Here is an 18,334-nt window from a genome sequence, read left to right on the forward strand (position 1 = left end):
TAATTTGTCCAGATTGAGATTCACTAGTTCTTGTGCTTTTTTTAAGAAATAACTTTTTTATAATTTGAATCAGTCTCTTCCCTTATAAATTTTCTATTTTTTCTTTTAATTTTTAATTAGTATTTTATTTTATATTTTAAAGTTCAAAAATAAAATAGAAAAACGAAACTGGGAGTACGTCGACTGGCCGGGATCAGCACGAGGAGGACTAGGTACGCAGTGTGGACTAGACTTGGCCTCATTAGATAGTCCCGCAATAATTGTATCTAAAGATTTTTATTTCACATGTTATCTACTATATAATTTAATTTAAAAATTAAGTTTTAAATTTTAAATAATACAAATTAAATTATGTCATATATATATATATATATATAAATGATGCGTGGTGTAAAAACTTTTAAATTAATAACACTAGTACTCGATCAAAAATTCCTTTTTAAAAATATGGACGTATCAAGCGGATTGAGGCATCGTTTAATTAGTTATACAAATAATATAAGATGAAATGAGAAATTGATAAATAATGATGAGATAATTTATGAATAGTAGTGAAATAGTTTAAGTTAAGATTTTTATGAAGTTTTGGAAAATAAGAAAAAATAAAGAATTATAAAGTTAAAAGAGGTTTGAAATATAATTTTTTTTTAAGAATTGAAAAAATTGAATTATTTATTGTGTTTTGTTTAGAAGTTTGAAAAATTTGTAATTATTAAGTAATAATTAGATGAAAAAATTAAAAATTATTTATATTTAAATAATATTTAAATGTTGAAATCATGAAATGATTTAAAAGGTTTGTAGAACCAAAACAGGCTTGTGAGTAAGCATTATCCTAAATAAAAGTTTATGACTTTGTCTGTCGACTTTATTCTCACCCAACAAATTATTTGCTCGAATCTGCCCAAGATTCGTATAAAATAATTTATATAATATATATGTATTATATACTAAATTAGAAACAAGAGATTAGCACTGAAAAATCCGACTGATCATCGATCTAGCATGTTCGATCTGGGCCATTAAAAAAGAATAAGAAGAAGAAGAACCGCTGGCTACTATCGAGCTCCTAGCTAGCTATAGAGAATTAAAATATATATTAGAGAGTATTTTATTTTTATCCCCCAAAATAATTGCATTAATTTGCCTAAAACCAAGTCAATTATATAAGTACAAGATCATGTGACATGTATATATGAACGTACAAGTCTCATTGACTTCTAATTATAATGGCTAATGGACATGATCTCCTGTACTCCAAGAACACATGCACGTATCGAGAAGAGAAGATATATGATCATGTTCAGATTCACAGTCATTGATTCTTGAGATATATATATATATATATATATATATAATTTCAGTGGAAGATCTCAGCCTCTCACCGTCGTCTCGATCACCTTCTTCTTCCCCGCAGCTGTGACCGTCATATTAGTGCCTGCTCCCCTTAAGAATACGACTACTTAATTCGTACGCTACATTATTTTCTATGCGCGCACTATATATATAGTCAGAAGTCAAAGAACCCACAATCGAAAATAAGAAAATTCAATGGGGCTAGTTTCGTCATTCACAGTGTACCATTACCTACTCCCCCCTTATCCGCGAAATCCCATGTCACTATAAAACCGATCCAAATATAACTTCCGATATTATCGCTAGCTTCTGCGTACGTACGTTCCAGTACTATATTTCTCGCATTCCGATCTGTCTCGACATACAAATTAACACCTGCGCGAAGCATTTCGTGTGAGACTGCGAGAGAGCTAGCATATAGTATGGCAGGCAGGGTTATGCATGCAGTTCAGTACGGTAGTTGTGGCGGAGGACCTACTGATCTCAAGGTAATTAATTTCCTGCACACACACACACACACATATATATATATATATATATTATCTTGCTTTCTGTGATCTATTCTCGACAAGTTTCATTAGTTATATCAGTATTTTTGGCTAGATTTTAACTTATGAAAAGAAACCCACAGATGCGTGCATGTGTTAATATTGGTCTTGATCACGTTTATGATTTAGCCACACAGAGAGAGAGAGAGAGAGAGAGAGAGAGGGGGGGGGGGGGGGGGGGGGGGGGGGGGGGAGGGTTATGGTATTCACAGCTTGTTTATATAATTGGTTACTTGTTTTGTAGTTTATCTCTCAAAGATCATTTGGTTGACTTTTGAAACTACTGAACCCATTATCGTGTAAATTTGCTTGACGTTGAAATTTCCGGAAAGGAAATATATAGAAAGTATATAGTACTACTGCATGGATCGAAGATGAATTAATAATTAAGCTAACTTTTTGAATTTATAAAGATCTCTTCACAAGTTTTAATTGCTGATCCTCTCTTTCGAAAAAAGAAAGCTTTTTGACATATATAATATAATATAATATATAGTATTGCAAATTGATTTATATATATATATATATATATATATATATATATATATATTCCTGTTACAGTATGTTGAAGTTCCGGTTACCGCTCCAAAAAAAGACGAGGTTTTAATAAAAGTGGAAGCAGCTGCTCTAAGTCCGATTGATTGGAAAATTCAGCAAGGCATGCTGAAGCCTATGTTTCCTAAAGGACTTCCTCAGATACCTGGTAATTTCATTTTACTTCATTCATCGGTTTTTTTATATATATATTCATCATGAGATGCTGTGGTGATCTAATTACCCATCACTAGTAAGTACTACGTACGTTCCATATTATTGTTGCAATATTTTCAAATTTCGGGAAGTTTTGCATTCTATAATTAATATTTTTCTTTCCCTTTAATTCGACTGGAATTATTTAGTTTTTTGTTGGAATAATATATAGGTACTGATGTGGCCGGCGAGATCGTTGAGGTTGGATCATCAGTCAAGAATTTCAAAGCTGGTGACCAAGTCATTGCTATGATTCATTTTTCTGTAAGAACTCCTCTTCCTTATTGCTAGCTATAAACAAATAAATTATAAGAGTACTATATAGCTGATCTTAATTATAATCAGAACTCCTATTTATTTAATTTTTCAACTTAACGTATACATATTTTATGTATTAATTACAGATTGGAGGTGGATTGGCCGAGTTTCTTGTGACAAAAGCGAACATGGTAGTGATCAGGCCAGCGGAAATTTCAGCAGCACAAGGTGCAGGCTTACCTGCCGCAGGCCTCATGGCTCACCAGGCCCTCACAGACTCTGCCGGGATCAAGCTCGACGGCACCGGAAAGCCAGTAAATGTTCTTGTCACCGGCGCCTCATCCGGCGTCGGTCACTACGCAGTTCAGTTGGCAAAGCTGGGAAACACACACGTTACAGCCACGTGTGCACCCGAACACATTGAGGTTGTCAAGAGCTTAGGTGCCGACGAGGTTGTCGACTGCACCACCCCGGATGGGGCAGCTCTGAAGAGCCCGTCGGGGAAGAAATACGACGTGGTTATCCACTGTGCAGCGGCCACTAGTTGGTCGACTTTTGAGCCTCATTTGGCATCCAACGGGAAGATATATGATGTGAATCCTACGTTAAGTACCATCAAGACATATACCCTGAAGAAACTTACATTCTCCAAGAAGCAGCAGATCCCTGTGCTCTTGAGTCTTAAGGTTGAGAACCTGGAAATTCTTGTGAAGTTGATGAAGGAAGGGAAGATTAAGACAGTGATTGACTCTAAGTATTCCTTGAGCAAGCCTGAGGATGCTTGGGCTAAGAATGTTGATGATGATCATCTTCTTGGGAAGATCATCGTGGAGCCTTAGGTGACAACCCTATATATCATAAATATATAGGCCTGGAGTTGATGGGGATGATCAAATGAAGAAGTTGTGAAAATTAAGGGCCATTTATAAATTAGATTTTAAAATATTGTTAAGTTGATTATGCTGTTTGAATGATGTATGTTGAAGAATTTTCATTGTATGCTTTAGTTGTGCGTACGTAATATGATGTTTTGTCTCTGTTATTGATTTATGAATCAAAATTATCCTTTAATTAATGATGAGGTTGTATAAGTAAATTACAGATCATGTGTAAGTTGTATCGATGCTTTTTATGACTTCATATTGTTGTGACTTTTGGACTTGTCTTGGTCATGTTTTTTTTAAAAGAATATTTTAGCCATAGAAATATTTTATAAAACTAAATGAGAAATGCTTTAGTCGAGATATCATAAAAATAAATTTATAAATTGACGTAATACGATATGGTACGTTAGATTGTAAAATTATTTTTATTGTAAAATATATCTAATATATTATATAAATTCATATCAGTTAGTAGATTTACTTTTATAAAATCTTTTTGTAGTTATAATATTTTTTGAAGTAAATTTACAAGCTGGCATGTATTTATATGGTATATCAAATTGTAAAGTTATATTTTTATAAAATAAATATAACGTATTACATAAAATCACATCAATTTATAAATTTATTTTTATAAAATTTCTCTACAACAGTAACACTTCATTTTCCGTAAGAGCTGATAATATTCTCGAGAGAGAAAATAATTGCTTTTTAATAGTATCTTTACATACTACCTTATACAAAAAATGTATAATGTACTGCTCTGTACCCTCACGGACTTAAGCTTGCATGCGCCTCATCTATTTTTTTAATTTTATTTTAACAGCTAAAATTAGATACTTATGATTAATTTTGTAATTAAATTGAAGTATAAAATGAAAGTTATTTTGAATAATGACATTAACAAAACTAATCGGCTTGTCGCCCTCTCTTGTAATTTTCCTCTCTCTGTCTCTTAGTTCTACAAGGCCACACATCTGCAAAGTGATGTGTCGCGCCACGCACTGTCCATGCTTAATTAATTAACTTATTGGCTCTTGTAGAATGGAAAAATACTCATAGCCCGTAAAACTAGGTCTAGCCTACCAAACTTTTACTAAAGACAAAAAGAGAATTATGAAAGGATAAGAAAGGACGCGAGTGAGACATAAGGGTTGCACATGTCGGGAGGGCCAGGAAGGGATAGGAATGGGACAAAGTGGATATCGGAGGCTACGAAGTGTCAGAGGATAGGGAGAGAAAACAAAGGGTTTACGCAAGGAAAATTTGCCGACTTGAAGCAAGCTGGCATGCACAGTAAGGGGAGGCAAGTCTATAAAAGGGGACGCCTAGACTGCATTAAAGAAGACTTCTGAACTGATGAAAAAGAGACTATCTGGACGAATGAATCGATGGAAATATATAGATAGGAAGAGTTCCAACCTTCTATATACAGTGAGATATGAGGATCCATGAGTGATTGTAAACAGATATATATTATATTGGAGACTTCCTTCCCCAAACCCTGTAGACGTAAGCATATTGCCGAATCACGTAAATCTTGCGTCGTCTATTTTTACTTTCATAGTATTTATTTTTCATTCACTGCTATTGATATAAGAAACGCCACCGTATAGCGGCACCGGAACACTGTCGGGGGCTCCAAATAATTAACATCACGGCACCGGGGGTGTGGATTTGCCCAGGCTCGCGAAATACGACGTCAACAGTGGCGCCGTCTGTGGGGTACGTGCATGCATGTCCATAGGCAAGGCCACTGTGCTCCTAGCGAGGGCACGAGGCCCAACCTCCTATGCGCCCCCATAGCTCACGGCGCCACGCCGCGAGCCCGGTCGCCCGCTGGCGGTCACCACCTGGACCGCCAATGGTCTCTGGCTCCAGAAGCCACGCCCCTCAACCCGCGCGGGGGGGGGGGGGGGGGGGGGGGGGTTGTGAACAGTACTCCCATGTGCACCGAGCCGTGCACACGGAGAGCGAGCTGAAGCCCACCCACGACACGGCGGGAGAGGGGGGTCGGCGCCCACTGTGTGGTTCGCCTGCCCCGTCTGTCTCTGCCAGAGCATCATCGGCAGCCCCCAACACCTCGGAAGTGGGCTCGACGGAAATAAACCACCCACAGCCTTGTGGTTCCGCGCTGTAGCCCAACTACTACGCGACGGGAGAGGTGGCCGACGCCCACCATGTGGTGCGCCGGCATCATCTGCCTCCTCTGGGCCAGTCAACAACCGCCCACTCCCTCCGTCGTGGTTCCGCACGAACCGCGTCTGGTAGCACCAAATATCAACGCACGGCCCAGCCATGTTGCGGATGGAGGAGGAGCCGGCGGAGGTCCTCTTAGTCCGCCGGCAACATCTGACCTCGCCGGTGTTGTCTCCAATGCCGATGACTGGCCCGCAGTGGCTATTCGTCGTGCACCCAAGCACACGGCGCCGTGCACATAAAAAAAAAAAAAAAAAAGAGAGAGAGAGAGAGAGAAGAAATGTCGGCGTCCAAACACGAGCACGATTGTCTCATCGGTGGTCACTACGTGAACCGCCAGCACTTTCTCAACCACTATGTGAACCACCGACGGGGCCCCTTGTCTACCCACCCCGTGTGCACCCCGCTATATACACGGGGGCTATACGGTGGCATTGTGTGCTCAGACTCCATGCTCGGTCTCCAACTCGAGCTCAACTTCGGCACCCCCTGCTCGGAAGTTAGTGGCTCGGAAACAGCTGCTCGGAAAACACTAGACGACCTGCTCAAACTCACCCTCATGGAAAACTATCATTCGGGAATCACTGCGAGGGACTGTTATACATTATTGCACGGGCTTCCCAGCTCAGAAGCTCAGCTCAGCTCAGTAATCATCTGCATGGTATCTCTCAGCTCGATAAAATACATATATAAAGGAAACAACACACACGGGCTCCTCAGCTCGGTAACACATGCACGAACTCCTCAGCTCGGTAGCCACCTAGACGGGGTCCATCAACTCGGTAAAATACATGCGCAGAGCATACACTTCATTATATGAAGCACCAACTTGGAAACCATCACACAGCCACATCTATCGTGTCTTGGATAAAAATAAAGAACTTACATAAGACTTTTTTTATTTTGCTCGGTTCAGCTTCTCAGCTCGGTTCGGCCATTCTGTCCTGCTCCATTGCGCTATTTTGTTCTGCACGACTTGGACGTTCTGCACAGCTCTGATGTTCTGCTCGGCTCGGATGTTCTGCACAGCTCAGATGTTCTGCTAGGCTCGGATTTCCTGCTTGGCTCTGATTTTCTATTCGGATCAGATTTCTCGCTCGGATCGGTTTGCCTGCTCGGCTCAATTTTCCTGCTCGGTTCGGCTTCTCTATTCGGCCCTATATTTTCTGCTTGGATCGGTTTTCCTACGCGGTTCGGCTATTCTACTCTTCTCTGCTGCGTTATTTTTCTGCTCGGATCAATTTTTCTGCGCAGTTTGGCTATTCTATTTTGCTCTGCTGCGCTATTTTCTCTACTTGGATCGGTTTTTCCTAGCTCGATTTTCCTGTTCGATTTTTTTGTTCTGCTATGACAGCAACGTAAACAAGTGCCGACTCTCCCTGACTAATCAACAACTCCAGGTTTGCTACTTTCAAAATTCATGTGAATTCTGTTTCTACTAACAAAGTTGTCTCTGTCATTGAAACAAAATGCCGGGAGCGAAAGGTCAAGAACCGCCCGACCTATTAGAAACAAGCCCGATCTCTAGATCGACCACGAAGTATAAAGCACAGGAACAGAGCCATGAGCTCCGACCTGCTAACAGCTATTCTTAAAGCAGTCTAAATGACTTGCAAAGCTTCGTTCAAAAAGAAAATGAAACACGTTGGTGAGGGAGCAGGGCCCTCGGGCTCTGCCAACCTATAAGTGCCAATCCACGAAGTATAAAGCACAGGAACCGAGCCATGAGCTCTGACCTACTAACAGTTATTCTCAACGCAGTCTAAATGACTTGCCGAGTTTCTTACAAAAAGAAAACGGAACGCGCTGGTGAGGAAGCAGGGCCCTCGGGCTCTGCCAACCTATAAGTGCAAATCCACGAAGTATAAAGCACAGAAACCGAGCCATGAGCTCTGACCTGCTAACAGCTATTCTCAACGCAGTCTAAATGACTTGCCGAGCTTCGTGCAAAAAGAAAACGGAACGCGTTGGTGAGGGAGCAGGGCTCTCGGGCTCTGCCAACCTATAAGTGCCAATCCACGAAGTATAAAGCACAGGAACCGAGCCATGAGCTCTGAATTGCTAACAGCTATTCTCAACGCAGTCTAAATGACTCGTCGAGTTTCGTGCAAAAATCTCCATCAAACAGAATCTCCATCGAATAGAATCTTCATCGAACAGAATCTCCATCGAACAGAATCTCCATCATAAAAAAACGAGTCATTAGACTTTTGCGGGCTTCGCGCTCGCACTATTACGTGTTCGAGTCCCACTCCCGCACCATTCGAGCTCCGCGCTGGCGCTATTACGCAGTCGAGTCCCACTCCCGCACCATTCGAGCTCCGTATTGACGCTATTACGCGGTCGAGTCCAACTCCAGCACCATTCGAGCTCCGCGCTCGCTCTATTACGCTGTCAAGTCCACCTCTCGCACCATTTGAGCTTCGCGCTCGCGCTATTACGCGGTCGAGTCCACCTCCCGCACCATTCGGGCGCTCACAACATACGCGTACTCATTAAAACGCTGGATATCAGCTCGCAAACCCATTCACCTTCCAACGTATCTGCTCAGGTCAGAAATAAAAGAGAAAAGAGCTGAGGAAATAGGAACACAATAAATTTTCTTTTTAATTTCCAGCCCCAAAATGGTGCTAAAAATTTGCGGAGTTATGTAAAAGGGAAAAATACTCATAGCCCGTAAAACTAGGGCCCAGCTTACCAAGCCTTTACTAAAGACAAAAGGGGGACCATGAAGGGATAAGAATGGACGTGAGTGAGACATAAAGGCTGCACATATCAGGGGGGTCAGGAAGGGATAAGAAGAGGACAAGGGAGATGTGAGAGGCTACGAAGTGTCAGAGGATCAAAGGGAGAAGGCAAACGGTTCACGCAAGGGAAATTTGCCGACTCGAAGCAGGCTGGCATATACAGTAGGGGGAGGCAAGTCTATAAAAGGGGATGCCTAGACTGCATTAAAGAATACTTATGAACTGATGAAAAAGAGACCATCTGGACGAATAAATCAATGGAAACATACAGATAGGAAGAGCCTCAACCTTCTATATACAGTGAGATATGAGGATCCATGAGTAATTATAAACAGATATATATATTATATTGGAGACTTTCCTCCCCAAACTCTATGGACGTAGGCATATTGTCGAATCATGTAAATCTTGTATAATCTCTTTTTACTTTCACAGTATTTATTTTCCATTCATTGCCATCGATGTACGAAACGTCACCGTACAGCTGCACCGGAACACTGTCGGGAGCTCCAAATAATTCACATCGTGGCACCGGGGGTGTAGATTTGCTCAGACCCGCGAAACATGACGTCAATAGCTCTTATACGAATTATTTATTTGTTTTTTAAAATATTTTACTTCTATTTAATTAAGAGATAAAATGATATGGGATAAATTGAAATAATTTATAAATAAAAGTAAAATTTGTAAATTAAAATTTATAAATAATAATAAGATGAGTTGAGATAAATTCAAACTGGCCCAAATAACTATTTGGATCAATCAATATATATCTTCAACTATTTTTTTGACTGATTGAGACTAGTTACTTTGGATCTCATAGGAAAATAAATCCGCCGGATGATATCATTGGTATTAAGAAATGCACAAACTATGGCATCTTTTGCCTTTATTTTATATATATTTTTAAATATTACGTGCACGTAATTTTGAACAAATTAATTAGTTTTTGCCTGTCATTTTTTTATTTGTTTGTTCGCGAGATCATTGAACGTATCGTTATCGCTTATGGGACGAATGAGTAATCATAGATATATTTTGGAGTTTAAGTTTAAGATGTAAGTTTTGCGTATTTTGTTAAAAAAAATTGGATAAATTTGTGATCACATTAACTATTTTTTTAAAAGTATTGCTGTAAGGAAGTCTTACAATACACCGACAATATGTGATTTATCATTTTTATTTTTTTATTTAAATATACATATTTGTATATTTAAATAAAAAAATAAAAATGATAAATCACATATCAATTAGGTAGAAGTGTATAGTGTAAAATTTTCATATAAAATTTCTTTTTATTTTGATGGTTAACTCTATTTTTTTCAAAAAATTTTGTATGGCTTCAAGTATTACTTTTTTAGTTTTAATCTTTTTTAATTTTAAGTTTCTAATTTTTTTGACGTGGCATGGTGATTCCTTTAGAGATCGTTTTTCAAATTTCCAAAAACCGACACATGCAGTAATTCGTAATCCCATCAATTATTCGAAAGAAAGTTTAAAAGAGAAAATTACTTGAGCAAAAAAAATAAATAAATAATTTGGAGTAAATAGTACCGTCCATATATATAAATATATAAGATAAAAAAAAATATGGAAACTCGATCTGTCTCTCATAATTCTTTTTAAATTATTAATGTAATTTTATCATCTTTGAAACTATTTTTTCGAAGATGATAAACGCACTGATTTTTAGTCTAAACAGTAATTGGAAATTTTTTTTAAAAATATAAATTTTCTTAATATCATTAAAAGTTGATATGTGAAGTACATAATCAATTTTATTTAAAAAATATAATTTAATTTGAAAGATTTAGATTTTAAAATTTATTAATCAAATTATACTATATCATGTACGTATATCATGTAAGTAATTTATTAAATGTGTGATAGACGCTGATTTATAAATAGAATTTTTCTTAATATTATAGCTTTTTTTTTATTTTTTAAGTTCTTAATGTTATAGCTAATTTGAGAAATAAAAGCCAAAACATTTATATTTTCTACGTCGACATGCCCATTTCCGTCATTTACTCCTTCTAATTCTAGAATTTGCCGTTACCACCGCTAAACTTTCGAATTAAATTCAGACCCTATCTCACTCTACCTCTACACACCGATTTCTCGTCTGCGAGTATGGCAGGAAAGCTTATGCATGCGGTTCAGTACTTTGGCTATGGTGGAGGACCTGCTGGTTTGAAGGTTGTTCTCGTATTAATTCCGTTTCATTTTTCTTTTATTGCCTTTGAGTTTCGTATTTAGAATTAGAAAGTACAACGGAGTTGGCAAAGCAGATCATAGTATGTAGTCTGGATTGAAGACCCACCTAATCCTTTGTTTTTGTTTTCGTTCCAAACCCTGTTGGCCCGTTAAATTTGTTAATTTTTTTCCGGTTATGGAGGGCGCTAGGATTGGTTTCTCTTATTCGAGACTGGGATGGTCAATAAATTGGAGTGAATTTCTAAGGGGATTCCTTTTTTTGGTGTTTGAATGTACCCCTGCTTTAACCTAATTTTGGGTTAATATGTTGATCTGTGTTCAATATGTCTTTGATGTAGAATTGGAAATGGAGCCTGTATCTATTTCAGGCTGCAGTGCCATCCTTTTGTTTTTCCTGAAAAATAATTCAAGGAGCATTAATGGCATATATTCTTTTTTATTGCCAGAATTGAACATGGCTATTTTGGCATGTTAAATACTGAAAACTGTTGTATATGTAAACGAACACACAATCCGTAGGTTTCCCCTTATTCCCCAAACTGCACCTTCCTGTTGCAGAAGAATTAAATGGTAAAACTATATGTGGTTGAATATCTGTGAATATTTTACCTGCATTTGCTGCTTGCTTTGCAGATCTATAATGCCATTGATACTATATCAGTACATCTGTAATTGCTTGTAAAGATTACTGTGATAATTTTCATTTATGCTGCAGCATGTTGAAGTTCCAGTTCCCACTCCAAAAAAGGATGAGCTCTTGCTAAAACTGGAAGCAATTAGTCTAAATCCAGTTGATTGGAAAATTCAGAAAGGCATTCTGCGGCCTTTGTTGCCTCGCAGGTTCCCTCACGTGCCTGGTAAATTCTTTATTGCTCTTTGTTTCTATTAACAGAACTTTTTATGGCACCTTGTTAGGCTTATTTGACCTTAGAAATGCATTCTAATACATATCTCTCGTTGACAGTTACTTATCAATATATATATATATATATATATATATCGTTGACAGTTGTGAAACGGTACTAAGCTATATGTCAAATTTGGATAGCCTGTTATTCTTTGACGGCAGTTAATTTTTTTGTCAAAGACATGCTGACTATTTATAAGAGCATAAGCACGACAGAAAATCTAATTTAACTTGAAGATTCTATGTTGATGTTAAATTGGGTAGAACTTATTTCTGGATTCTCTTTAGTGGCCATTTGTTTATTAATTATGAAGATACAAATTCATGCTTCTGGAATATCGCGATTTCAAGTACACTTGAACAGAAAGTTTGTACCTTTTACCCTTTTCCAGAGGATAAGGATTGAGTGTTGAGTCTTCACCTCACTTTCCAATGCCATGCTTGCAGCACTATGCTATGACGGCACTGTAGTTACTTCCAAATTGGACTTTCAAACATATCTTCACATATTTTATTTAGTAATTAAAAATAATTTTTTTCCATATTTCTTTGACCATGGGTGGTTGGGCTTGGCTCAGGCTACTCAATTTGACATGATGAAGAAGAATTTCTAATCAGCATTCTATACATCTTACAGTTCAACTACTTATGCCAGTTTCAAAAGAAGCTGGGAGCATTTGACTTTCCTTTAGTACTAAAGTGGCCTCTAGATATTGAACTGTGAAATCAAAACTGATACAGTAACATCAAGTGGCTCAGAGTATCTTTGGCTCTTTGTTTACCCTTTACCCTCTCTCCAATGAGTTGCTTTCTCTTGTATGCACCCAGTGTACTTGGATTGGATTGCACCTCGAATTATTTATAAAAAAAAATTAAATAGAAATTATATTACTACATCAATACTTCAGTATTTCAATGATACTACTGAACTGACTTCTGTGTGGGGCAAATTTTCGGGAAGTGCCACATTTTTCCCTTTTGGCTGAATATATTCCTTGTTGGTTAAGGTACTGATGTGGCAGGAGAGGTCGTAGAGGTTGGTCCGGGGGTCAAAAGTTTCAAAGCCGGTGACAAAGTCGTAGCTATGCTTAACCATGCTGTGAGCACTCATTCTTATTCCTTTAGTTTTTTAGTTCCCTGCAATTGAATAGAATGAGGAAGCATGATCGTATGATAAAAAAGATTTGGATGATTGGTGACAAGGAATGATTCCTGCACTGGTAACGGACTGCTTTTTTCTTCCTATTTTCCAACTGTGGAAATCAGATGAAAAAATCATTGTTATAAGAAATATATATATATAGAAGGCATATTCTCATAAAAGTTTTACCTTAATAGCTCCCCCCTCCCCTCTCCTCTCCTTACTTCCTCTGAGCAGGGCAGTTTGGATAGCTCTTAACAGAATGGAGCCCATTGTTATATTTAGAAATACCTTGCTATTATTTTGTTGAAAAATCAGAGAGCATTTCTGGTACTAATTTGCTTATGTTCATGCTCCTAGACCCCACCGGGTGCTACATGGCATTGACGGTACATGGGAACAGAGTAATAAGGATATGGGGCAATGGAAAATCTTTTAGATGGTTGGATGTGCATGCTGCTTGCAACAACAATTAATTTGAAATTTAATTATTTCGTACATTCAAATTATCTTTGAATGGTCCTTATGTTAAGTTGTCACAAATTGTTGTACTGGGATGGGAACACTTAACACCTGCAGCAACTCCTTCTGGTTATTGGATGGATGTTCCAGCTGTGAGCCTGTGATAATATTCTGGCATTAGTTATCGATATAGCCTATATTTATTTTCTGTCTGTTGTTTTACAATACAATGACAGGATGGAGGTGGATTAGCTGAGTTTGCTGTGGCCAAGGAGAGGCTAACAGTTGCTAGGCCACCTGAAGTTTCAGCAGCTGAAGGTGCAGGCTTACCTGTAGCCGGTCTTACAGCTCACCAGGCGCTCACCCAATCAGCTGGGATCAAGCTTGATGGGAGTGGCGAGCAGCTAAACATTCTGGTCACTGCTGCCTCAGGTGGTGTGGGTCACTATGCAGTTCAACTGGCAAAGCTTGGAAACACACACGTGACTGCCACTTGTGGGTCCCGCAATATCGACTTTGTCAAGAGATTAGGGGCTGACGAGGTTCTCGACTACAAGACCCCCGAGGGGGCAGCTCTGAAGAGCCCATCCGGTCGGAAGTATGATATTGTGGTCCACTGTGCAACAGGCATTCCTTGGTCAACTTTTGAGCCTAATCTGGCTCCAAATGGGAAGGTCTTAGATTTAACTCCCGGACCAAGTGCCTTATTGACTTTTGCTATAAAGAAACTTACCTTCTCCAAGAAGCAGTTGTTACCCGTATTACTAATTTCCAAGGGTGGGAACCTGGATTATCTCGTTAAGTTGCTGAAGGAAGATAAACTTGAAACTGTAATTGACTCGAAGCATTCCCTGAGCAAGGCTGAAGATGCGTGGGCTAAGAGTATTGATGGCCATGCTACTGGGAAGATCGTCGTGGAACCTTGAATAGATGTATGACATGCTTTGAACCTGTAAATGTTATGCACTTAAGGTTAAGGGGTTTGTCTATAGGTTATTTTACTAATGAATACAAAGAAAACTAGATATATGCAGCTGAATGAGGCATTTGACCTGATATTCCAAACCTTTGATATTATGCGGAATGTTTTTGGGGGCCGTAATCATAATAAACTCTCTTTTGCATTTATCGACTCCAGAACTCTTGATCTACGTGGGCTATTCTAATGATCAACTTGTTTATTAATAGGAAATCAATTTGTTATCCTTCAAACTCTCTCAATAATCTCGAAGACATGTAACAAAAGCTCGTTCTAGCTTGCTCGAACGATTACTCAATTGGAAACCTTGAAAAAATGGCATTTGATAAGTTTGATGGGATATGGAAAGCGTCAAAACTTGCCAATGCACCTTTTCCAGAGTAACCACCGAAGATTTTAAAAATTAGAAAAATGATAGTCGCAGTCGAGTGTATAAATATTGTCCAATCACTTTAAAAAAAAAGTAAATAAATACGGGACTCATATAAAAAAATAATAATTTTTTAATAGTAGATTTTATTTTTTTTCAAAGTGACTATAAAATACTTGCACACTCCTCCACGACTGCATATAATATTACTCATTAAATTAACGTAGTATAACCAGATAATTGGCCTCTCATGACTCATCGTAATACATGACTCCCTCTATTACTTTGAGAATCTCGAGATAGTTCTAAGGTTCAACTTCCTTGACTAAAAACTCGATATATGGTAAGACTGCAGCTTTTCCTTGACACCATTGTATCTATCTTAGAGATCAGAAACAAGTTCTTCAGCTTGTTGAACTTTTTCTTCACGGTAAAGACCATGGAGGACCAAACAGTAAGATGCAATCGATGGAACAAGCCCATGATTGATAATTGTTTTCATGAAGTCAGGCTCCATGCAGTACGGCTCGTGATACAACATAATGCCTTCTCAGGAAACAGACGTCATTTCAGTATATTTTTCGTCAGATTATCTGCTTCGGCAATTCTTCCCTCCTTGCATAAACAGAGTAGATATAAAATTGTCAAAGTGGGTAATAGGCGCACCACATTTCTCTAGTTTATCTTCGAGCTTGAAAGTAGGTTCTACCTTCTTTACAGCAGGTAGAACTGATTGCACTGGCTTCAGTGGCCCCGTTTGACATAACAATCCCCGAAAGTAGGGCAGATATATATATATATATATATGACTACTTGGTTGACAACCATTTTCAACCATCATACTCAGAATCTCGAAGGCACGATGCAACCTACCGGTATTGACATGTGCTTTCATAAATGGAGTATACGTAATGTGATTCGGAGATATACCTAAATGAGACATCCTAAGAGAAGCATCTCTGCTTCCTCCACACTTCCATTTTGGCAGAGACAAGTAATTATTACAGTATTTGTGTCGACATTTGGGGTACAGCCATCCTGCTTCATCAACTCCAACATGTTAAAGGCACGAGTAATCTCACCAGCTCGGCAGAGCTTATCTATTAATATTGTGTAAGTCGCTACACAAAATCATACTTTAGCATCTTGCTAAACACAGCATTTCCTTCATGCACCTTATCATTTTTGCTGTAAACATCAAGAAAGGAGTGGAACATGTTACAGGTTGTCAAACTCCTCTTCTCCACCACCCTCATTAAAAGCCTTGATGCATTTCCAATTTCTCCAATCTTGCAGTACCCATCAAGAAGAGCTGTAAATGTTATTTCATCAGGGGATATTCCCTTCTTCACCATTAAACCTAAAATATCACATGCTTTCTCTGGTCTACCCTGTTTACAGAGCCCATCAATTAAAGGAGTGAAAGTAAAGCCATCGGGTATAAGACCAAAAGAATTCATTGACTTGAATATTTCAAAAGCCATTCCAATTTGACCTTCTAGGCAAAATCCATCAATCAATATATTGCAAGTTACCCTGTCAGGTAATAACCCTCCATGGACTACCCTTCTCGTAAGGCTTTGTGAGATTTATTAGCCCCGCACAACCTCTGAAAATTAGGCTCATTGTATGTTCGAATATTGGGCTTGCAGTTCCTTTTTTTCCATCACAGCAAGCAGCTCAAATGCAGAAACTTATCCGCCCTCCTTTGCAATGTCCATTTTGTTGTGCAAAACACACATACACCAACTATGGCAAACAAATAAACAAGCACACGATCAAACAAACACGACACACAATTTACGTAATTCAATAACTTGGCTACGTCCATAGAATTGTAGAAATCTTATTGATCAGAAGAGATTACAATCTCTCAATCTCAACTAACTCTCTCTAGGGCTTTTTGCTCTCTCACATAACATGCGCTCCCTTGACTATTGTTCTCTCTGAAAAATATTCTGAAAAACGTGCACAATAAGTTAAATATTACATATTTATAGTAAACAGCGCTGGAAATCCTAATTGGCAAAAACAGAGTTCTTTGTTCGAGCGGTGTGTCGAGTGCGCCTTGAACGAACAACCAATCAACATTGGCTCAAGCGAATACTAGGGTTTGTATCTCGCTCGAGCCCACTGTCGTAGAAGACTCCGCTCAAGCGACAGTCGAGAGAAACAGATTTTCTACTCACAAACCAGGCTTCACACACAACCCAACACATTTCTCAAACACCCGGAACGCCTCCTGGATATCTTCTTCCCTACAATTACCCAAAATCAAAGAAGTACAAATATGAGCATTCAAACAAGACTCAAGTTTCAACACCATACACGAACATTTCAGCAGCTTGTACAAACCCATTCTTGCATAAAGCATTAACTATGGTTCTGTAGTCCATAAAAGCAGGAACAAACCCATCACCAACCATTCTCGTATAGACCAAAAATGCGAAGGAACCCATGTCCAACTTAGCCTAACACAACAATGAAGTAGTATAACAAGGGTAACTTAGCCTAAAGCCAACCTTGCGCATCTCGTCAAGCGCACCCATCAGCTTCAACATCTCAGTTTCACTACCACTACACACGTTGCCTAATTCAATTCCGGCCTTATGTGCAATAGCATACAAATTGAAAGATATTATTGAGTTCAACAGAATGATTCTACTGTCTAAGTCATAACAAGGGGTGGAGTGCTTGCAAACCCACTTGAAAAACCGAACACCAAGTTCCATGTTGTAGCCGTGACGCTCAATAGTCTTGGAAGCCGAAAGTGGGGTCATATGACTTATGAGAGACCAGAGACTTGATCAAGGCCGATACGCCAGAGATTGTGCCATCTATACATTCTCAGATTGGCTGGTTGTGTGGCGACACATAAGAAAGAAAGGAAGTCGATTTGAGAATATGGAAATACACTAGCAGATCTCAATTGGAAGCGGACGAGTTTGTTTGTCTGACTCAACATGCAGAGAGGGAAAGAGGCAGAGCGGCGTGAATCGTATCAGCCCGTTATCGTGGACTGCATGATGCAGCGAGACAGATTTGCATGGTTGGAAAGCGAGATTAGTTGGGAACTTGGATGATCTCGTTTTATCTCAAAATGATTTTCTTTACAAATATTATTAAAACATAAAATATAATTTTCAATTTTCAACTTTCAACTTTTTTATTTAATTATTATCTAATATTTAAATTATCTAATATTTATAACTTTTTCTTACTTATAAACAAAACATAAAAAATAATACATTTTTATATTTCAAAATAAAATTTATATTAAAAACATTATATTCAAACAATTTTTTAATTTTTTAATATTTTTATTTAACTTGACTCGATAAAACCTTTTAATTCAAACCATTTCATCATTCACTGCATGCCTCACGTCAGAGCTTACTATAAAGTTCCATCGTTCTCCGCCTGTTTCAGAGAAGCACAAACTGATATGACTTTATAGTAAGATTTAAATAGTGAGTTGAGATAAAAATTAAATAACATATTATTAGAATATCATTT

The 18,334-nt window shown here is 38.3% G+C and overlaps 2 protein-coding genes and 1 pseudogene across 2 annotated transcripts; 2 read left to right on the top strand and 1 right to left on the bottom strand.

Moving 5' to 3' along the window:
• The first annotated feature begins 1,650 nt into the window (after window positions 1-1,650).
• Window positions 1,651-4,011, top strand: LOC121238742 (chloroplast envelope quinone oxidoreductase homolog). Its single transcript, XM_041135750.1, has 4 exons — window positions 1,651-1,844; window positions 2,466-2,607; window positions 2,827-2,918; window positions 3,059-4,011. Exons 1-4 carry the CDS (start codon window positions 1,779-1,781, stop codon window positions 3,749-3,751), a joined length of 993 nt encoding a protein of 330 aa, XP_040991684.1. The 5' UTR covers window positions 1,651-1,778; the 3' UTR covers window positions 3,752-4,011.
• Window positions 4,012-10,789: 6,778 nt separating this feature from the next.
• On the top strand, window positions 10,790-14,525 carry LOC121238746 (chloroplast envelope quinone oxidoreductase homolog). The gene is made up of 4 exons (XM_041135756.1): window positions 10,790-10,941; window positions 11,675-11,816; window positions 12,874-12,965; window positions 13,706-14,525. The coding sequence occupies exons 1-4, from the start codon at window positions 10,876-10,878 to the stop codon at window positions 14,393-14,395; spliced, it is 990 nt and encodes a 329-aa protein (XP_040991690.1). The 5' UTR covers window positions 10,790-10,875; the 3' UTR covers window positions 14,396-14,525.
• A 438-nt stretch (window positions 14,526-14,963) lies between these two features.
• On the bottom strand, window positions 14,964-17,622 carry LOC121239454 (annotated as a pseudogene).
• Between the last annotated feature and the right edge of the window lie 712 nt (window positions 17,623-18,334).

The sequence above is a fragment of the Juglans microcarpa x Juglans regia genome, chromosome 7D (genome assembly GCF_004785595.1).
Source record: "Juglans microcarpa x Juglans regia isolate MS1-56 chromosome 7D, Jm3101_v1.0, whole genome shotgun sequence".
Classification (NCBI taxonomy): Eukaryota; Viridiplantae; Streptophyta; class Magnoliopsida; order Fagales; family Juglandaceae; genus Juglans; species Juglans microcarpa x Juglans regia.

Excerpts from the sequence above, each read along its gene's own strand:
- LOC121238742 (XM_041135750.1), top strand. The coding sequence starts at position 1,779 with ATGGCAGGCAGGGTTATGCATGCAGTTCAGTACGGTAGTTGTGGCGGA. Across the intron at positions 2,608-2,826 it reads AGGACTTCCTCAGATACCTG|GTACTGATGTGGCCGGCGAG; the intron begins GTAATTTCATTT and ends AATAATATATAG. Across the intron at positions 2,919-3,058 it reads TTGCTATGATTCATTTTTCT|ATTGGAGGTGGATTGGCCGA; the intron begins GTAAGAACTCCT and ends TATTAATTACAG.
- LOC121238746 (XM_041135756.1), top strand. The coding sequence starts at position 10,876 with ATGGCAGGAAAGCTTATGCATGCGGTTCAGTACTTTGGCTATGGTGGA. Across the intron at positions 10,942-11,674 it reads GAGGACCTGCTGGTTTGAAG|CATGTTGAAGTTCCAGTTCC; the intron begins GTTGTTCTCGTA and ends TTTATGCTGCAG. Across the intron at positions 11,817-12,873 it reads CAGGTTCCCTCACGTGCCTG|GTACTGATGTGGCAGGAGAG; the intron begins GTAAATTCTTTA and ends TTGTTGGTTAAG.